Raw genomic sequence first — 21,883 nt, forward strand, 5'->3', positions numbered from 1 at the left:
GTAAAAAGGGGCATGATAGGTCTCCTTTAATACGCAGGTCATTGGATGGGCTTTAACACTGAAGAAGCATTCATGGCTCTAGATGGTGAAAGAATCTGAGACATTTTTTTTTTGCCTGCAGATCTGTGGCGGTTCATTTGCCCATTAAATCCTTGTTCCTGAAGCTTTCCAGCTAACGTTTTTCACCGTTCCATGGAAGGATGCTTAGTCTTGAAGGATTAGTGATGTAAAGGTATGAAGTGTTTTTTTGTTTTGGCTGAAAAATGGGGGCATTATAAAGGTCAGGCTGGTCTTGAGTACTTGCTGCTTGCAAATTTAACCACTTCGGAAGATTATCTCTACCTTGAGAGGTCTAATAATGATAGGTAGTCATTTTCAGTAGCTTTTCTCAATTAGCATCCTGGCCCTGCTGTGGACAGCAGAGAATGAAAGGGCATTCCAACACAATGTGTCTTTGGCTTTGCCTCCAATTAAAGCAGGAAGATGACTGGATTACTCTGATGTGGAACAAGCAGAGAGGTGGTTTTTCTGCCAGTTTAATTACATGTGATTTCAGACCCTGATGGTATGAAGTAGTTTATGAGGTCACAACATTCCACCAGATGTGTATTTTTTTCTGGAAATGTTTGCCATTTTTATTAAACAGTGTCATGCTTTACGGAAATGCTTCAGCACTGAGGAAGACGATGATGAAGCAGCACAAGCTGCTGGACCAGTGAACTGCTGGACCAGTGCTGGAACTTAATTGTTACCATATTCTCGCAACATAAGACTTTTAATTATTGGCATAAACTGAAAACCTAGACTATGCTTTGAGCAGTTGAAGAACTGGTTAGGGCAAAGGCTAATTTAAGGTAACTTTTGTTGGCGATACAAAACTAGCTTTAGTTAATGAACCGTAAAGATTTGTTTTTTATTCTGTACCTTGAAAATTACTTGCACTTTAATAGTTATGCCTTTTTGTATTTCTTCACACTGGGAAACTGCATAAAAGGCAAAGTAATAGCGCTAACAACTAATAATTTTTTAATTAACGCAATTTACCTTGAATAATCTCGTAGACAGCGAAGACCTTGACAGAATAGGCTAATTGGTAAAAACCGCTGTGTTCAATGTCAAGTAGCCTAATAAGTTCCCTTCACATTTAGTATGATGAAGGAGTGCAAGAGATACGTGTCTGTTGGAAGTTGACAATTGGATATTTGAAGTGTCTCACCAAGTGTTGAACTGCAAAAAGACAAAGCAACATAAAATACAGCTTTTGAAGGGTGTGTGACGGTTACCAACTGCTAGTGAGGGTTTGTTATCATCATTAGTGAGCAATTGACTTTGGCAGTGGATGACAATTAGATCTGATGACTTGAAGCTGTGAGTAAAAGCGCATTAAAAATTTTTATTTTAAGGTTTTTACCCTTTCAAAGCTTTACTTTTTTGCTTTTTTTTTTTAAACAAGAGGACAGGAATGGTACCAGCACATAAAACAGAGGATATATTTAAGCCTATATCTCCTATGTCAGTGGTTATCAAACCTGTCCTGGAGTACCCCCAGCCCTGCACATGTTGTATGTCTCCCTCATCTATCACACCTGATTCAACTCATCAGCTCATTAGTGGAGACTGCAAGACCTGAAGTGGGTGTATCAGATATAGGGAGACATACAAAACATGCAGTGCTGGGGGTACTTCATGGAGAGGTTTGAGAACCCCTGTCCTATGTGAAGCTCACCTCACCATAGCTCAACATTAACCGCTATGCCACAGCTCCAACATGACTTTTCTACCATAGACCGCCTTGTCTGCATTTAACAAGGCAGCCCACTTTAAGTGACATAGGTATTCGCATTTTAAACCTGTTCCTTCACCTACACAACTTCTTCAGCCAAGCTTGTTAAGACATATTCTACACTTTGTACAGATGTTTCAGGTCGGCCTGTCCTTGCCACCTCAGACTAGAAGAGTTATTCCTTTGCAGTAGTGATTCAGACTCCCCACAGCATACAGTCTTTCTCTTTCTCTCCCTCCTCTAATTAAGATGCTCCTGTGGGCATGCTGCCTGCATTACTGTCTAAGCGCTCTTCCCTCCCCTCACTCCTCAGAGAGGGAAGCTACATTGTCTGCTGTTCACACAGGTTATGCCTCGAGGAGAAAAATCCATTCCTGGGCCAATCTCTTTGAAGACACTGCAATCAATTAGATCTTTCCTAGCAAGAATTCTACGAAACGATTAGATCTGTTATGTGGTTACATTTTTATTTCTTCTGATGTGGACTCGATATGTTGAATAATGATGGTCCTAGATATTTACTTGCCGAACATGAGGAATTTAAAGTGAAAAATCTGTCATTACTCACTGTCATATCATTGCAAATCTATATGCTTTTATTTTTAAATGAACAACTATGTAATTTTTTTTGTTCAGAATGTAAAAATTGATATGAGCCAGTACATCCATCTTCTGAAACACGTTTTTGTTTTGTCCTGAATTGCTATGGTATGCCTATAACAAGTGTTTATATTTGGACGATTTTAGACAGCTTTACCTGTGACTCGTCATATACAGAACATAAACAGAGCGAAGCAGCTCTAGCTACAAGACATATGCAGTTTTGGCTATAGCCATTAGCATTTTCATTTAATTATTAGTACAAAATGCAGTTTTATTGTCAAATGTTGAGATCAGATACTTTCGAGAGTTTTTAATGACTGTTTTTTTTTTTTTAGAGTTGGATTAGATACAGTCAGTTGTCTTTATCTATACATTCAATAAAAATATTAAACAAATAAGAAGGTGGAAAAATATTTGGTAACACTTTATTATAGGGACCAATTCTAACTAGTAACTAGTTGCTTATTAGCATGCCTGTTATTAACATATCGGCTGTTTATAAAGCTTATAAAGCTAAATACTATTATAAATGCAGTGTGTGCGAGACCTGATGAAAAAGATCAGAATGAACATTTATACATTTGTATTAAAGTTTAATCATTATTCTGTCATTTTTCATTCACGTCATTTCACTGTATGTAATTCACATATTCATGGCAAAATTCTTAATACATTTTCAACGTCACGCTGTCAACGCGTTGTTTCATGAATATTATTAGCCAAAATATTCAACATTGTTAAATTTCTTTAAGGCAACGTCTGTGCATTCATTCATCTATTTTAATACTGCTCTTATGAAAATTAACCATGGTATGTGTAACAAAACTGTGGCAATACAAATGGAAATCAGTACGCGGAAAAAATAAAATAAAACATGGTTACTACATATTTACTATAGTAAAAACATGGTTAATTTTTGTACAGGTGTTTATCAGTCAAATTCATTTAAAAAATGTAAACGGGTATGAAATATGATCAGTAAGAGAAAAACATTGTTAATGAGAAGACGAATTCGACTGCAGCAGGTTAGTTGGGAAATAAATGTATGTATTATTCAGAATGCACATTTGGAAGGGAAATGTATTAATAGGAACATTTCAGCAGGTTGAAGATGTAGGCCTAAACATCCTCAGTTTTGAAATGCATACTCCACGCGAACGTGCTCCCGCATAATATTTTAGAAGAACCTTAATTCATCCTACCGCATCTCATCCGTGTTGTGTCAGGAAATCGTGAAAACTGAGGCAGTGTGTCGTTGTTAAGAATTAAAGCAGCCAGGTACGCTGCAGTAACACCGGCGAAAGAAAGGAAAGAGAGGATTCTCCCATTAGTTTTGATTGCATTGCGATGGGACCGGAAGTTGCGATACACTGCTTCACTTACCGGTTCGACTGCAGCAGGTTAGTTGGGAAATAAATGTATGTATTATTCAGAATGCACATTTGGAAGGGAAATGTATTAATAGGAACATTTCAGCAGGTTGAAGATGTAGGCCTAAACATCCTCAGTTTTGAAATGCATACTCCACGCGAACGTGCTCCCGCATAATATTTTAGATAGACCTTAATTCATCCTACCGCATCTCATCCGTGTTGTGTCAGGAAATCGTGAAAACTGAGGCAGTGTGTCGTTGTTAAGAATTAAAGCAGCCAGGTACGCTGCAGTAACACCGGCGAAAGAAAGGAAAGAGAGGATTCTCCCATTAGTTTTGATTGCATTGCGATGGGACCGGAAGTTGCGATACACTGCTTCACTTACCGGATACAGGAAGTGTGATAAAGGTCTATACCTAAACTTAACAACTACCTTACTAATTATTAATAAGCAGCAAATTAGGAGTTTATTGAGGCAAAAGTCATAGTTCATGTTTTGTTAATAGCGAGAATTGAACCTTAAAATAAAATGTGACCAAATATTTAATTGAATTCATTTTATAAAATACAATTGATGTGTATTTCGAACTACATGCTATCGTATGAACAATATAAGTCAGTTGATCATACAAGCTTTAAAGGGTTAGTGCGCCCAAAAATGAAAATTCTGTCATTAATTACTCACCCTCGTGTTGTTCGAAACTTGTAAGACCTTCGTTCATCTTCGGAACACAATTTAAGATATTTTTGATGAAATATGAGGGCTCTCTGACCCTCCCATAGACAGCAAGGTAACTACCACGTTCAAGGTCCAGAAAAGTACCAACAGTAACATTGCTTGATTATTGATCATTTCTTGATTAATTTAAGTCGAATATGTTTGTCAATTCTTTGTAATTTGATAACTCACTTAATTCTTTAATTTGCTCCAACTAATTCACTAATTCAGTTGTTTTTATTCACTAAAAACAAGTAGCTAGTGTCACAAAATCATGTTTAGCATTGGGGATTCAGTAGTCAGCCTTTTCTTTTTTTGGAAACTTTACAGATGTGGTTTCAATGGACTGCATAAAGTTTCCTCAAAAAATTCTACTTCTCTGTTCCACAGGGAAAAAAATAATAAAATAATTGCATGCTGGATTGGAACTTCGTGAGGGTGAATAATGACAGAATTTTCATTTTATATATTCCGTTAATTACATTTTCTTTGGTTTCTTCTTTACTTTGGAAATGTGTTTCTTGCCTTAAGTCATCCAGCTCAGAAAATAAATTGTGTGACATCATCTACTTGGTTGTTCTAATGAGAGAGGACTGTATTCCACAGCTGCTGTTAGTTGAAACAAAATATTTTCTTCCTTTGATTAGTTTTTTTGCTCATTACTTATGGTTTGGCAGCTAGTTTCACTTTTTATGGTAGAGTGAGAGGTACTGTAATTTATACCATTGTCCTGAATAAATACTATGTTCATTTAATATTGTGTATACAGTACATGGTTCTCCGGGATACTTGAAAAAATATCATGGCACTAACATGTTAATTTCCAAAAAGGCAAAATAATGCCATGGTAATTTGTCTTATTGTTTTTTTGGACTAAAACACATATGCCTCAGGAGTCATATGTTCTGTAAAAATAAATCTGTTTTAGAGCATGAGAGTTAAAGCTTTGTGACACTTACATCTTCTTTGTTTATGTTCTTCAACATGAAGTAACTGCAGACATTTCAGCTGCACACTGACATGGATTTAACACAACACACAATTGCACAGAACGCAGTAAGCTCAGTTCAGACAGAGAGAAAGAGGGACCTGGTAACAAATGTATTCCGACTTAGCTCACCTTTGATGTCAGTCCCACAAATCCAAGGTGCTTTGAGCACGTCTGTCCTTGAAGTCGAAGCAGAGAAGAGTCCCTTGTGGGAAAGATATTGTAATCCTTAGCAGAATAAGAATAAGCCTGTTGAAGAATTGTTTTGTTGAAAGAGTTTCAGAAATTACCCCTGAGTCTCTCAAAGATCATAGAGAAATAAAGAAAATATGATAGCGAGATGAAAATATTACCCCACATTTTTAAGTTTCTAAATGGGTTCGCCTAGGTCAGTCTGCCTTTTAAGGTTCTGATGTTGATGTTCAGATAGTTTTGACTCAGAAATCCAGTTTTTGATGTCTGTGCTTTCCCTGCATGGACTGAGCATACTACTAACCCGAAGATTCATAGCTGAAGAAAAACCAAACTCAGTGCACCTTTATTATTTATTTGTTTATAAGCAGTAACTGAGACCAAAGATAGGGAAGCATGGAAGGAGTCACTTGCATGAGCATCCCTGCACGTGTCCCACCAGGACACATCTCTGACCAAATTCCTTCCTGAATAGAGGTTCGGCATTATGCACACCCTAATTTGTGGAATGCTTATGAGTAAACACAATGCCGTGGCATTACTCTGTAACGAGGAGAAGAGAAACTATTTATAACTCTGAAGTAAACAATCCACAGCCACACATCCCGGCTCTTCATATTCTCAGCTTGAACCCTGAGGGGGGGAGTGTGTGGTTGCACCGACTCACTGTTGTAATATGTAAATAAACCTGCTAATGATGCAGCGTGGATTGGCCCCATCGCATGTGTTTGATTCGTGTGTGTTGTCGTCTCTCTTGCAGCTGCTGTATCGAGCAGAGGTTCTTGGGAGGAGAGCTCCAGTTCCAGTCAGTCCTCTCTAACAGCCTTAACCCTCACGTCCACACGCTTCCCGACTGACTGCTCAGCTGACATCAAAGGTACCCACCCAACCCGGCTGTCTGCTTTTCACTTTCTCCCATTCATTACTGTGCATACTTTCACCAGTTGCACCACTTTATCTGTTCCTTCATCATCATCCCATGAAATTATGCTGAATGTCATGGATTGTTTTACTTTTGTATCTTTGATTGCAGATTACTCGTAAAGCAGTTGAATTAATCCATATATAATAATGCATATAAATTAGTTGGATTATACCATATTTTAAAGTATGTAGGTGAGGATGAGTATTTGTGTGTGTTTCAGAAACAATTTATTTGTTTCTTTGACTGTACGTGTACGCTGGTGTTGAGCGAGCAGATATGAGCGGCCGTTTTCAATTCATTTTCTGTGGGAGATGAGTGGCAGGATCGCGGGGAAAAACAGCGAAGTGTCATAAAGTTTGAAATGCTCAATTCGATGCAAATGAGGGGCAAAAATGACAGGTGGCAGTCAATCACTGAGGAAAAGACAGTGACGTCTGTCATAGTTTTTACAATCTGCTGATTGACCCCAACCTTTGGATCGGTAGTATATGTATATAGTGAAACATGACATGGGACTCCACCATTGGTAATTTGGAATTATTTTGGATTCTCTACATGGTATGATGTTCGCTTTCAATGTACAGTAGACAGTATAACACCCAATATACACTATATTCACTTATAATGAAAATAGTATCAAACCTACAACACTACATTATAGTTTTTGTTGAGTTCTTACTTTGTAAAATATCTACAGTAAAAACCCTTAAAAAGGTAAAAGATATCAAGACTAAACTGCTTAAGATATCAAGACTTTTTTATAGATCATTGGATCTAAATACAAGTGTATTTCATCTTACTGAACATGCAGATTTTTTTTCATTTGTTTTATACTTTTTTTTCTAAAGCTTTTTGTGTATTTTGTGTATTCCTAAAACTGACAGTGCAGTGAGACAAAATACATGTCAAAGGTACATTATTTGAAAGCTTACTATTCTATGCACTGTTGCTTGCTGCTCAATTGTTTCAGTGATTGTAAGATATTTTAACTGGATAATTAGACAAACTTACTTGTACAGAATAGAATTTATGCAATGTACCATTATAATCAATTATATTGTTTAAAATGTAGTTCTTGTTTTAGGTTTGTATGCTACATAATGAATATGACGTGCAAATTTTATTAATTGAAATTAATAATTGTGATTGTAGTATCTTCTGGTCCACTGCACACTTAGCATGGTATCTTTTTTTTTTTTAATTTCTTTTTTTTTTTACTTGCCTCCGTATTCTCACAGTATAATCAGTTGAAGATGATGTATAATTCTGTGTGAAATGTGCATACTCTCTGTGTAAATAAAAAAAATGAGGATGCATCCTCTTTGAGAGGCGTCAAAGCATGTCATGCCTTTGATTTTTTTCACTGTACCCATAACACACTGTGTTATTTAAGGACTTGGAACCTGAGTGCAACTGAGGATATTCTTCTAAATCTCTCGCTGCTGGTTCATTCAGAAAGGCTCCTCACATCCAGAGTCACTTCAAAGAGCAAAGACGAGGAAAAAAATAAGGGGTAAACAATGGCTTTACTTCCCCGTTCTTTCCTACTCCTAGAAAACAAACTTATCTCTTATGCGTTTCATGGTGGAAACTGCTTTGAAATCCAAATTTAAGGCAATATTGACTATGACAATATAGTTTTTCTCAGCAAAATGATTTTTGAATTTTCAAAGGCAGTCCTGCATAATTAATTAATAATAATGAAAAATTATTCTGGTGGTTTTAGTCTGAATGCACTAGTTTTGTCCTGAATACATATATGTGATTTTATAGGCTACTGTGTCCTACTGAGTTACTGTTTGTTAATTGCTCAGCTGTAGATTCTGTTTCATAAGTACTGTGTATTCGGACACAATGCTCATTTGCATTTTGCACACTATATAGCAGGCATACACAGACTCAAGGTCTGTCTTATCACTTTATTAAACAGAAAATTCACACAGAAATGAAAGTTATTACTAACCCTCATTTTGTTCCAAACCCACAAGATGTTTGTTCATCTTTGAAAGATGAATACAGATATTTTTAATACATCCTATTCATTAAGAGATTGTAAAAGAAATATGAATCAAGCAGTTAAATCCAATTCTTCAGAAGAGACTTGATCAAGATTGCGTCAAGCAAACATGTTTGAGCTTCCATGGACCATATTTTATATGCTGTATGATCAACGTTTATATGTGAATAAAAGCCTGTATTAATCTAATTTAATACATGCATTTAGCAGACGCTTTTGTCCAAAGCGACTTACAGTGCATTCAGGCAATACATTTTTTTACCAGTATGTGTGTTCCCTGGGAATCGAACCCATGACCTTTTGCGCTGCTAACGCAATGCTCTACCACTGAGCCACAGGAACATAACAACAGGAGCATAACATTCATTATCAAACTAATTGTGTCTCTTCAGAAGACTTGGATTAAACCACTCGATTCATCTGGATTTATTTTCACGTTATGAAGTTCTTGAAGTCTCAAAGTTTTGGGTGAATAGACTTTTAACAAAGTGACTGAAGTCTCTTAGGTTTCATTAAAACTATTTTGATTGGTGTTTTGAAGATGAACTAATATTTCATGGATTTGGAACAATGCAGTTTTCATTTTTGAGTGAGCTAGCCCTTACATTTTTGTGTTTTTAGCTTGGTTATTTAGGTATCATATCATATCAAAAAACATATTTTTTATGATAAGTGTCTTTTGATGTAAATCTGCGCGGATACTCCACAGTGAAGCCTAGACAACTTCTCTAACAGTCTTTTGATTCAAGCGATTTTCCATTCCCTCCAAGGGTTCACCTTTTGACACTCTTTGGGCTTGGAACAAAATATATTAGATTACCAAAAAGCACCGGCCCATCATTCATCATAAGTGCCTCTGGGCCCTCAACCTCTGAGATTGCTAACGTCCCTTTGTTTGAATCTGAGTGATTTAACTTAATGCATCCTTAATTTGGTATCTGAATTTGGTGAAGAGGTGCAGATGAGTGTAAAAATGGGATCAGGTGCTACTGAGGGCCTTTTCTTTGGTCTTCTTTACTCTTAGCAGGAGCCCCTGGTCCAAAACTAACCTCCCTCTACCCAATACTCTGCCATGATCTGAACCCACAAAACTGATCTCTGAACGGCACCAAATGGCCAATTCTCATTACTCTACAGACCCTGCACACACAGATGGACCTCAGGTGGAGCTGGACTGGTGATTTATTTATGTTGGACCTCTAGCCCCCAGAGGAGAAATGAGAGGGTTTATCTTTTTGAAGAAGGGATTGGCTGGGGCTAATGAAATGAGACCATTCTCTAATTGGGGGGCGTTTCTGTTCCAACCAGTTTTCCGTCTAGTTGGCCACTCCTCATCCGTCTGCAGCAATCCTGCATTAGTATTGCTTTGCTAAGGTAACATTACTCATCCCTTATCATTTTCGCTACAGACAGCTACAGCTTCTTAGTGTTTAGGCCTGTGATGTTTGCTCAGAAATTGTCAGGCCAACTCCAACATTGTGTAGGTGAGTTTTGGATGGTAAAAATGTAGTTTATACTTCCTATGCTGCCTTATATAACCGCCTTTCTCAGTGTTTCATAAGCCTGTATTGTTCCAGGTTTCTTGGGTTAAAATGTAACATTTTTTTGCACTGTAAACACAATTGTCTCATTGTTTTCTCACCTGAACAGAAGTAAAGTTGATGTTTCCTGTGTTTGGCTACATACCGTAGGTGTTCCCCAACCCCTGATGGATTTGTTGTTGAGGTTTTTTCAAGTCAAGGCTTATAAATGTGCCTCTGCTGCTGCATTTCATCTCTGGAACCACGCAGAAAGCTCCAACTGCGTTTGTAAATTTATTACACAGCTATTTTTAGCACCAGGGTTTATGCTGCAACGTATTTATCCCTGAGGAAAAACACTGTGCCAGCGTGAGCACAGTTCATGTGAAGTAAAGCCAGTTCTGCCCATTAGTAATTGTTACAAAACCCTATGTATTGTGTCATTTTTGTTTTGTTTTATCTATTTTGTTTATAATATAACCTATTACAGATTTGTCAATTAGCAGGCTCTGTTAACAAAAAGTTACTTAAATCAGTAAGTAACATCATATTGGTGACGGTTTAAAAAGCCTCTTGTGGGATTCGAACCTATAACTTTTCAGTTACCAGGAATGTTTTTAACCACAAGACAAGTCCTTCATTCTGTTAAATGGATTTTTATTTACTCACCCTTATGTTGTTTCAGTCCTCCATGTTTTCTTTCTTCTATGCAGTGAAAATAAATATTGTTCGGATCCCAGTGTTCTTCAAAATGTATTTTTGTGTTCGTCAGAAGATAGTAAGTCATACAGGTTCTGAATAATAATAGGGTGAGCAAATAATAGAATGTTAATAGTTGTACTATCCCTTTAAATTTATCTGCATTGTTGGCAAAATAGCTCATTCATCTTTGTTAGTCTATAGTACAATCATTTAATCAGATATTGCCATTAGTGCAGTAAAACCCTTTGTAAGGTTAATGCAGCGTACAGATGGAATATTCCTGCTGGAACCGTTAACTGACAATGAGCGGCCCTTTTTTACCTTCGCCAAACTATTAGCAAAACCAACTCCAAACCAGGACTGGAATGCTTCACTGCTTTGGACTATTTTAAGCGTAGTACGATGGACTGTGGTTATGATAAGTGCAGTGTGCATGTCTGACATGCCTGTCATTCTTCTGCTGATACTTAGAGAGGCAGGGACCGGTTTCCCATCAGCTCCTGAACTCCCTGAAATAGGGAGTATGGGACAGGAAGCCTCTGTAATCCTAAAGCAGGGGTTCATCACAATAACGTCTCATCATCAAAGCTCAGTTAATCCCATGATGAGAGCGCTGTGCCCTGACGCTGTAAAGATTTTGATAGCTGCTCTTAAATGAAGGTTTGGGCAACCTCTTAACATGTTATTTTCTTTCTGTGTGTAATTTTGAATAGTACTATTACTATAGCACTAAAGCAGTTCAGATATAAATCTTGAGTAGTAAAGCTTTCGAAAGGTGTATTAGTTGGCGAAATTAATAATCCTGCTGGAACCGTTAACTGACAATGAGCGGCCCTTTTTTACCTTCGCCAAACTATTAGCAAAACCAACTCCAAACCAGGACTGGAATGCTTCACTGCTTTGGACTATTTTAAGCGTAGTACGATGGACTGTGGTTATGATAAGTGCAGTGTGCATGTCTGACATGCCTGTCATTCTTCTGCTGATACTTAGAGAGGCAGGGACCGGTTTCCCATCAGCTCCTGAACTCCCTGAAATAGGGAGTATGGGACAGGAAGCCTCTGTAATCCTAAAGCAGGGGTTCATCACAATAACGTCTCATCATCAAAGCTCAGTTAATCCCATGATGAGAGCGCTGTGCCCTGACGCTGTAAAGATTTTGATAGCTGCTCTTAAATGAAGGTTTGGGCAACCTCTTAACATGTTATTTTCTTTCTGTGTGTAATTTTGAATAGTACTATTACTATAGCACTAAAGCAGTTCAGATATAAATCTTGAGTAGTAAAGCTTTCGAAAGGTGTATTAGTTGGCGAAATTAATAAATGGTGTTTGCTAAGGAAAGTCACCATTACTATTGTTCATACTTGGAGTTCTGTATCATCCTGGACCTTTTGTGATACAGATATGAATGATACATAATTCTGCTTTTTTAGGAGGAGTGAGCTATTGACAGATTTGGACAATAAAAAAGGCAAAAAAAAAAAAATCTTTTAGACTTGCACTGAAGGATGGATCCAAGCCAGTTTCTGATTCAGTTCCTGAATTTGAATTGAGGTTGCAGGATGCAGAATTGTAATTAGAATTTGAAAGTATGGAAACGGAATTAATTTTTTACTAGAAATGCAAAGATTGTCAAGATAAAATTGGATGAATGGATGGTTGGATAGATAAGATGCCACTGTAAGCAGGTAGATATGTTCATATATATTCAGCTATATTTAATACGTAACATTTTGTAGACCCAGCTGGGAGAACAGTTCATTTCTCATGAAAGGCTAAAAGCTATCTGTTAATCACATCTAACCGTTTACATCTCGGATAATGGAAGTTTATCCGTTTTCACATTGTCGCCACATTTTTATTGACTTCAATTTTTCAAGATAAGCCATCACATTTTTGTAAACGTGTCTTATCTAGCAGATAAATTTAATCTTGAGTTATTTTCCAAAGGCAAGAGCAACAGCAGAGGCAGATCGGCTCCCTTTGCTAGACCTTGTGCAGTCGTTTTTTATACCCAGAACAAGACTGTAGTACAATGCCTTGCCGTTAGAGCTGTGTCAGAACGGCGCTTAAGATAAATAAATGATCAGCCAGAAACAAACATCAAAGCCTGTGTGTGTACTGTGCTGTGCGCTTCAAAGTGAATAGGACCTTTACATCGACTGTTCTGCAGAGAATAGCGTGTTTGTGTTACTGTGTGTTTGTGTGTGTGTGTCCATTTGTGGTTTTGGTTTAATGGAGAACGAAAAACTACAACCGTATAATGTTCTTAGTAAATATTAATCTGCACCAGCCCCCTTTTCCATCCCATACTCAGTCTGGCCCCCTTCGTCTCTGTACACCAGTCCCCTGACAGCCCAATCCAATCTACTTTGCTCAAAGTCAGAGAGTGGGGTTTCAATAGTCATCTATCATTCTCTAGCATCTTCTCATTCATTTCTTTATCTTCATCCTCTTTAAGTCCCCAGGAAACAGAGTAGATTCTGTCTATTATGTTTATAATGTCAGGGTGTTATCTAACCTGTGATTTCTTCTGTCTTTCTTTCCCTCTGCAGCCAGCTCTTGCTCTCTCTCTTTGCCTCCCGCTGGGCACATCTCCTCCCGTCTGTCCTTATAGGGGGATGCCTGTCCTCTAACTGCCTCTCTCTTCACTTACTGCTAGGTGTGTATGCAGGTGAACTGTGTATGAACCATGCCTCAACCCTAGGTTTTTTTTCTTCTTCTTTATGCTCTATGTGAAGCTTATCTACATTTTGTCACCTTTGACAGTGGGAGAGAAGTCCGAGCTATTGTGCATAGCATGAATGATGTTATCATGTTGATTTAGAGTCCAGCATGCCTGTATTGTGTCGATGTGTGGTGAATTTAGTCTGGAACTATAGCGAGTATGTTTTGTGGCATATGCATATGAGTTTTGGCTATTTATGATTGTTATATGCAGAAAGTAAAGTATTAAGCTTCCCATAAAGGAATTGCTGCTCGTCGTACAGTGCAGACTCTTCATCTGCAGCATTTGATGCATGGATACTGTTGCAGTGTTAGGTTTTAGGGTTACATAGTCAGTATTAAAGGAATAGTTAAGCCAGAAATGAATATTTACTCATCCTCATGTCATTCCAAGTAAGTATGACTTTATTTCTTACGTGGAGCACAAAAAGAGAAAGTGAAAATGAATGGGGACCAGAGGTAGTTGTCCACATGACTTGTGCTATTTTTACTGGTGTTATGTGGTCGTTTGATAGCTTATTTGTGTGGGGAACATGGGCAGCACTAAGGGTGGGCTTCCGGTCTTAAACGTAAAACTCTAAATGTTCTTTACTCTTAACGAGTATTAGTTTAGAAGTGCTCATATAAACAGTCTTATAAACACAAACACTACTAGACTACAGTATATGCATCTACAATGCACACCGGACTATGGAAGGCCTAAAGGGACAAAACCTATTTATGTTTTTCTTGTCTTATTTATTTATTTATTAGAACTGTGTTTTAAAAGTAAGCTTTTGATTTAGTTTTATCCCTAGTAAAAATGATATCGCGTCGATTTTATTTATTTTATAGTATAGAATATTCCAATATTTAGCCCTGAATATCCCCTGACCCTATAAGTTGTTCAGTTCTTTGCTTTCAATGCGCTTTTAATGGAAAAGAGACATGCTGCTATAAATAACTTCTTTTTATGTTCCACGGAAGAAAAAAAAGTACAGAGAGAGTGTAATGTTAAAAGAATTAAAATTTTTGGCTGAACCGTCCCTTTAAATGGCTATTTCTTTTGTCCTGGATCCTTCTCTCTCCCCTATTTACCCTGCCCTGTAATCAGCATATAATTTTGAGTGCTGCCATGGAAGAATATGACGTGCCGTCAGCCGCCAGTATCCTGGCATCAGTCAAAGAGCAGGAGGCGCGCTTCGAGCGTCTGACCAGGGCCCTTGAAGAGGAGCGCCGCAATGTCTCCTTACAGCTGGAATGCGGCAGTCTGCCCTCTGATCGACTGGTGGGCGGCACCACAGGCGGGAGCAACCAACCGCTGGCCTGGCAACAGATGGTCATGCAGGTAAACCATTCCAGCATGGCCAGTCATGCGTCAGTGTGTGTGAATGAACAAAGCAGCCCCATACCTCGTCTCATGCTGATGCTGCATTATTTCCATTGTTTTCATGAAATCTGTATCTCATTTAGCTTGAGCTGTGTTTGGCTGTGCTGAGCTATTGCTCTGGGTGTTGTTCTGCAGTGACTCATCATCTGTGCTTAGGATGAGTTGTCTTTACACTGATTTTTTCTTCTCATCTCTGTCCGCCACATGCTTTTTCATATTATCTCATAGACCGTAACGTTTTCTTTGGGTTCCTCATGGCGCTAAGGCAAATGTGTGTCTGAGGCAGTGATGTTATAAGGATGCCTTCCTAAAGTCAATATGAGAGGAAATAAAATTGATACCATTGCAGTGAGAATGGGTCCCTATGCTAAAGTGTTACCAAAAAATTTTCACTCGAGTCGAAGTAGTAGGGAGTTACAAAATAACAAATTGTAGGTCTATAAACAAGCTTCTAGAGTGCCACATTTCATTTGATTTTGTACATTTATTTACTTTTTTGTTTGAGAAAATTGGATTGCAATCTAAAAGATGTAGAAAGAAAAATGTAAAAGGCTAAAAACTTTAATTATTGTAGTAAATGATTTTTCTGTTAGGCGTTTTTGGTGGGATATTATCATCAAATCATTTATTTCTGACTGACTCTGGAGGTGCATATGTAGTGTTCCTTCATCCTCATCATAAAAGGGTGAAATATTTTGACTCTGCATTTGTGTTGAACTTTTCTGTTTTGTAAATCCAGTTACAGAAAAGTGTAACTGTCAGAAGGCCTTGCATGTCACAGAATCGGTTTGCCGAAACTGACTGGTATCTTCTGTCTAGATGTCTGTCTTTATATCCTGTGTCACTTCCTTTCTCAATGAGAATGAATGAGAATTAAGCTTAGATCACAAACCGCACAGTGATTAGGATCAAAAGCTGGTGGATTTATGTCGCTGATGTTCTTACCAGAAGTGATGTTGCTGCTTATGTTAGCTACTGTGGACAAGTGTAACCTATATACAGTTGTGCTCATAAGTTGCAGAATATGCAAATATGTTAATAATTTTAACAAAATAAGAGAGCTCATGAAAATTGCATGTTATTTTTTAATTAGTACTGTCTTGAATAAGCTATTTCACATAATAGATGTTTATATATACTCCACAAGAAAAAATAATAACTGAATTTATAAAAATGACCCCATTCAAAAGTTTACATACCTTTGAATCTTAATACGGTGTGTCGTTTCCTGGATGATCCACGACTGTTTTACTGTTTTGTGATAGTTGTTCGTGAGTCCCTAGCTGGTCCTGAGCAGTTCAACTGTCTGCTGTTCTTCAGAAAAATCCTCCAGCTCCTGCACATTAATTGGTTTTCCAGCATCTTCTGTAGGGCTGTGCGATATTAAAGAAAAATGCGATATGCGATAACTCATTAAATAATGCGATATTCGATATGCGATACGATCATGCTTAAAGTGCCACATGCTCAGATGAAACAGTTTTACTCAGCTGTTGCTGAGTCAGTTCTGTGAACTTCTATAACTATCTTATAACTATCTATAACTATCTATATATCTCATATATATAATGGTTATTTGTATGTATGTACCAAGAGTTCCTGTAAAACCACAACAAATTCCTTGTGTTTGCGCACAAGAGGCTACAGAAGATAGTTACATGTTTCTCAGAAGACAAAATAAATTAAATTTACCTTGATCTTCAAATTCAAAAAGTTTTTACCCCCCGGCTCTTAATGCATGTTTTTTCTTTCTGGAGCATCGGTGAGCATTTGAACCTTCTGTAATAGTTGCATATGAGCTTTTGAACTTTTGAACGGGGTCATTTTTATAAATTCAGTTATTATTTTTTTCATGTGGAGTATATATAAACATCCGTTATGTGAAATAGCTTATTCAGGACAGTACTAAATAAAAAATAACATGCAATTTTCATAAGAGTAAAAAATTTAAGGGGGTCTGAATACTTTCCGTACCCACTGTATATATATATATATATATATATATATATTTCGGCTATTATGGTTTTAATTAATATAAATGTATAAATATTTAAAATGAGTAAGTATATATTTGTCTTTTAAGGTTGATATCTTCAGATATTTTCTTTCAGCAGTTCTCTCATGCTTTCATTGTATCAGTGGCTTTTCTTTTTGCCTTATAAATCTCAGTGTTTTATAATTTGAAAATGGTCCATATGCATGCAGTTTCTTGGAATGTTGTATGAATAATTGGCACTGCTGTATTTGTTGTGGTTCTGCAGGTGCGCCTCATTCATCTTGTGTCTTGTACTCATTAATACTGTATTGGGAGGTGTATCAGGTGTTAATAGATTTGATTCCCAAAGAATAAAAGGACTCACCTCATTCACGGTTTTATCTTCGGTCTGTTTACTGAGTTGCAGACATTGATTTATTTTGTTTTTAAGCCTTTATTATTCTTCACAAGGCCTAAAAGGTCACAGAGTGACAGAGGCACGCAATAGGACTCCATCAATGGCAGACCTTCCACAGCAACTCTGACACCATAGACAGCTTTTCATTAAAGTAACCCCAACTGTCTCACGTTTAAGTAATGTTCAGAGGTCGTGACCTGAGGCAGTACGAAGAACATCACAGCTACTTCTTCCTGGAATCTAGAACACTATTTAAAATTCAGGAAGCGTGCCTGGAGGACTGAAGCTTGGTTCCTGTGGCTGAACTTTGCTAGATCTGTCTAAATGTTTTGAGTCTGAAAGGCCTGTGGAGAGCTTTGGAAGAAAAGTTGCTGCTTTGATCAGTGCTGTCTGTGATGAGACACTCAGAGATGGCATGATACACCACTGCTCAGGTTCCTCAGTTTTACTGTACAGGTCCACAGGTGTGAGGAGCACAGCTGACATTTTCAGTTTGTTCTGTAAACGTTGAGAAAAGAGAAGTGAAAAATTCCAGGCTCCATTTGAATAAAATATGTTTTACTTATGTTAGATTATCCTCATGGACAAAATGCGTATATATCATAATTTCTGTTATTATTTGTTATTATTATTTTAAATGTACTGTAAGCCAAATGATCTAATCAGTTCATCCCAATATGATTTTTATATGGCCTTATTTTTCCCACATGTATATACAGTTCCCTACAATTCAGAAGTTTGGGGTCTTTATTTTCTTGAAAGAAATTAATATTCAGCAAGGATCCATTAAAATGATGTGTATCAGTTTAAATCTTTCATTCAGCAAGGATGCACTGAATTGATCCGTGTTAAAAACCTTGATGAGCTTAAGAGACTTTTTCAAAAAGCTTACTGACCCAATTTTTTAAATAGTAGTCTGTGCAATGACTTTTTTAATTGTGCACTGAAAGCAGTCATAGACTATACATACTGGATGTGCATTTTTCAGACATACCCTATAAAGCTTGTCCTTTCTTTTTGGGTGTATTTCCTCCATGCCTGTGGACACGTATGGTTAGCCGCAAAACACAAGGAAGCTCGCTGCTGGGAAAAGCCTGGGAGGCCCAGAGTCTTGTAAATCACCTGCTTAACAATGACTTTCTCACCCTCCTCCCACACACATACACAATCTCCCATGCCACCTCGCTTCCAGTGCCATTAGGAAAAGTCAAACCTCTTGTAAAACTATAATTAAAGCAGCAGTGAAACTGCCTGCATTGCTTATTTTCTCTTTCGCACCTCTCATTTAGCTTTTTTCTGCTCTCACACATACATAGTGCTAACAGTTTTTTCTACTCAACTTTTTTTTCTCCTTTTAGATTCCAGAAGTTTTCCTTTGAAAATTACAAATGTGACTAAAAATATGGGGCAATCAGAGAATGTGTCACAAGAATGTGGAACATTTGTGTATGCACATGACTAAAAAATTTTTTTTTCGCAAATATTATTATTAATGAGATGTTTTCTTGTTTTGCCTAAATGTCTTCTTTATGCCAACAAAATAATGCCATGAGGAAAACGGCATATCTTAGTGAAAGTAATGTTGAAGTTTGCATGCATCAAGTATTTTTCAGTTGTGGTCATTGCAGTGATATGAAAGCTACAGGAATGGTGATGGTTTTATCATGTGAGAGAGTCACTGGGCATTTGATCTTCACTGATGTGCTTAAATGTGCCTCACAAAGCTGCTTGGAAGAAGTTACCTGTTGTTAGGTCATACTTGATTTTCAATAAGAAGTGCAGACAGAATGGAGAGTAAAACTGCTGTGGATGAGCAATGAGAAGTGGAGCGTGAAGCTTCAGGTAGTTGCCTGTAAAGCCCATGCAGCATGTCATAAATCAGGATCCACTTCCAGTGATATGGCTATATTTCTTTCATAATACATTAATCCTGTGAGTAATCCCTATTTTTGATATGTCTGCAGGTGTTAGAAAGGTGAATCTGCTCGCGTGGTTCATAATGCTGGCACACTGAAGGACAGACGCTCTCATTGAGGAACGGGAATAGCTGCATTCTTTGTATTCAGAGCAGCTGCAGGTGCCCACAGCTATTCATATTCTACAGAGGGCTGCTCGGACCGCTCTCATCCCCATTCCACAATCCATCAAATGATTAATCCTCTAAAAGCCCTAAAATACACGAAGAACAGAGTTTTCTTGCTTTTTTTCTTTTCACAATGTTGCTTGATCTTTTTTTCTCACTCTCTGAGTATAAATAAGGTCGTGTCCAGCATTTCCCGTGTTGTAATCTGAGTGCTGGGTGATATATTTAATGTCTGTCTTAATAGTTTTATTGGTAATCCTTTACAATCAAGTCCCATCAGTTAACATTAGTTTATACATTAAGTAATATTGGCTAACAATAAGCAATACGTTTGTTACAGTATTTATTAATCTTTGTTAACATTAGTAAAAAAATACAACTATTCACTATTAGTTCTTGTTACCTCAGGCTCATTAAATAATATTAACAAATACAACTTATGATTTTAGTAAGTAACTATGTTGAAATAACTATGTTGGAATTAACTAAGATTAATAAGTGCTTTAGTATTTTTCATTTATCGTTTTTTGACTAATTTAGTTATCTAATGTTAAAAAATGAAACTTTATTTTAAAGTGTAACCAGTTTATCTAATGGCTTAAAAGTATTTTTGTGATATTATAATAATAATAATCAGTAGCGGCTCCTGACCGTAAATTTAGGTGGGGCAGATTCTGGGTCGTAGCACTAATATATGAAAAACATTTTGTAAACTTTATATTCTAATCTCTGAACACATGCGGACAAAATTTTGGCAGAGATGTCCTTGCATTATCCTGTGGGTGGTGCGCTAATGTTGATTGACAGGCTCGGAGAACACGCATAAAATGCTGTAACATAATTGCCTTAATATAGCATTTATCACCTCCAAATGTTGATTTAGAATGTTGCAAGTTGTGGAGCAATTCAGGTGAGGAAAGACGATCAAATGTCTATTCTCAGAATAATAATAAAACAAACACACTATAACCATATAAAGGCTATTCATGTGAGCACATTTAAACTAAAGGATTTATACTTTGTTATTTTGATCCACTACTCCACATAGAAAAAAACAGACATGCCAACTAGTGACTGACCTGATGCAGACACATAGCTGAAGAGGATTGATATCGTCTTGGTGGAGCGAGGTTCAAGTAATGCCGAGTTCACACTGCACGATTTTCAAACTCGTCGGATCGCCGTTGTTTTCACACTGCGTGACTATCTGGGGTAGCATTCAGTTGCTGCTGTGTTCACATTGCACGATAGATCGGCGACAGGGGGTTTCACACTGCATGACTTCACAATAGGAAGAATCGCCGACAGCTCTGTCTGGTCCGCAAACTACGTTTCACAACAAAACACACGCGAGAAGTGATAAGGAAATAACGAGAACCCGCGTGCGTCAGACCGGAGTTCTCGAGCAAGACTGGAATTATTAAAAATATATATATATAGCCTGCAAATTGTCTCTGAGCTGATTTCCAGCTACAAGGAGAAAAAGAAAAAAGAGTAGGCTATGCAGGAGCGAGATGCAGGGAACAGGGATTGGGTGTTCTGCAAAGAGAGCGTGAAAATAAGCGGGGCAGTCTCAAAACTGGCTCTCAATTAGAGCGCGCTGCAGTTCCCCTTTTCACCACAGATTTTCGTTGCAAAATTGTGGGGTGCTGTTGAGCTCGGGAGGTCTCAGGCACCGTCATGTATCATGTATGCCTGCTAAAGCCATGCGCGGGATTTTAATATATACTTTACGACTTAAAATAGTATCAAAAATCTGAAAAATATTTGTTGCAGAATGCTGAACAAATTTACAATTTATTATTGTTTCAGTTTATATAGAGGTCTATGTTGTGGATTAATATTTTGGTGGGGCTCTGCCCCACCTGCCCATATAAACGAGCCGTGCCTGATAATAATAATGTATTGTAATTACATTTACATGGTGGATTTAAGGTGAAAAACAGCTAGATTTTTACTTTGCTGTAAACTAATTATATAAAACCACTGTTAACAGTGTTGGGGTTAAAGCATTAGAAGCAACGCAAGTTATGTAATCAGATTACTTTTTTTTTAAAGTAACTAGTAGTAACCATACCAGCAGGAGTGACTTTGGAACCACTTAAAAGACCAACTGCTGTTCACTCAGTGGATCCTGAACTCATGTGTTTAAAATAAGAATCTCTTGTTTTATGAGACCCCCGAGTCACTCCAGGAATGTGACCCCTTTGCTTGGCATGTTCATATATAACCAAACAAGTATGTGTGCTTGACCCTCTTATTGGGAGCCTAAATTGAAACCACTTGAAGTGTGTAAAATGCACGGTTAGTTGAAAGAGTTGTTCGGAGGCTTCAACACTGACTTTTAATATAGTGGTTGTCTTAAAGTGGTTTAGTACCACAGTTTAATCATTTGTGTGCCACAAACTTGTTGATGGGTAATGATCAAAGATATAGCTGATGATTACCTGTACGTTTCTACAGAAATAGGTTGATTTAACAACTTATTCC

At 37.4% G+C, this 21,883-nt stretch overlaps 1 protein-coding gene across 1 annotated transcript in view; it reads left to right on the plus strand.

Annotated features, from left to right (window-relative positions):
* Positions 1 to 209: 209 nt before the first annotated feature.
* The window catches only part of arvcfb (ARVCF delta catenin family member b), a 133,269-nt gene continuing 111,595 nt past the window's right edge, over positions 210 to 21,883 (plus strand). The window contains exons 1-4 of the mRNA XM_016558048.1: positions 210 to 232; positions 6,418 to 6,534; positions 13,377 to 13,483; positions 14,642 to 14,875. Coding sequence (XP_016413534.1) covers positions 14,663 to 14,875 — 213 coding nt within the window. The 5' untranslated portion in view covers positions 210 to 232; positions 6,418 to 6,534; positions 13,377 to 13,483; positions 14,642 to 14,662. The remainder of the gene's footprint in view (positions 233 to 6,417; positions 6,535 to 13,376; positions 13,484 to 14,641; positions 14,876 to 21,883) is intronic.

This window comes from Sinocyclocheilus rhinocerous, unplaced genomic scaffold (assembly GCF_001515625.1).
Source record: "Sinocyclocheilus rhinocerous isolate Xijiao unplaced genomic scaffold, SAMN03320098_v1.1 scaffold196, whole genome shotgun sequence".
NCBI classification, from domain to species: Eukaryota; Metazoa; Chordata; class Actinopteri; order Cypriniformes; family Cyprinidae; genus Sinocyclocheilus; species Sinocyclocheilus rhinocerous.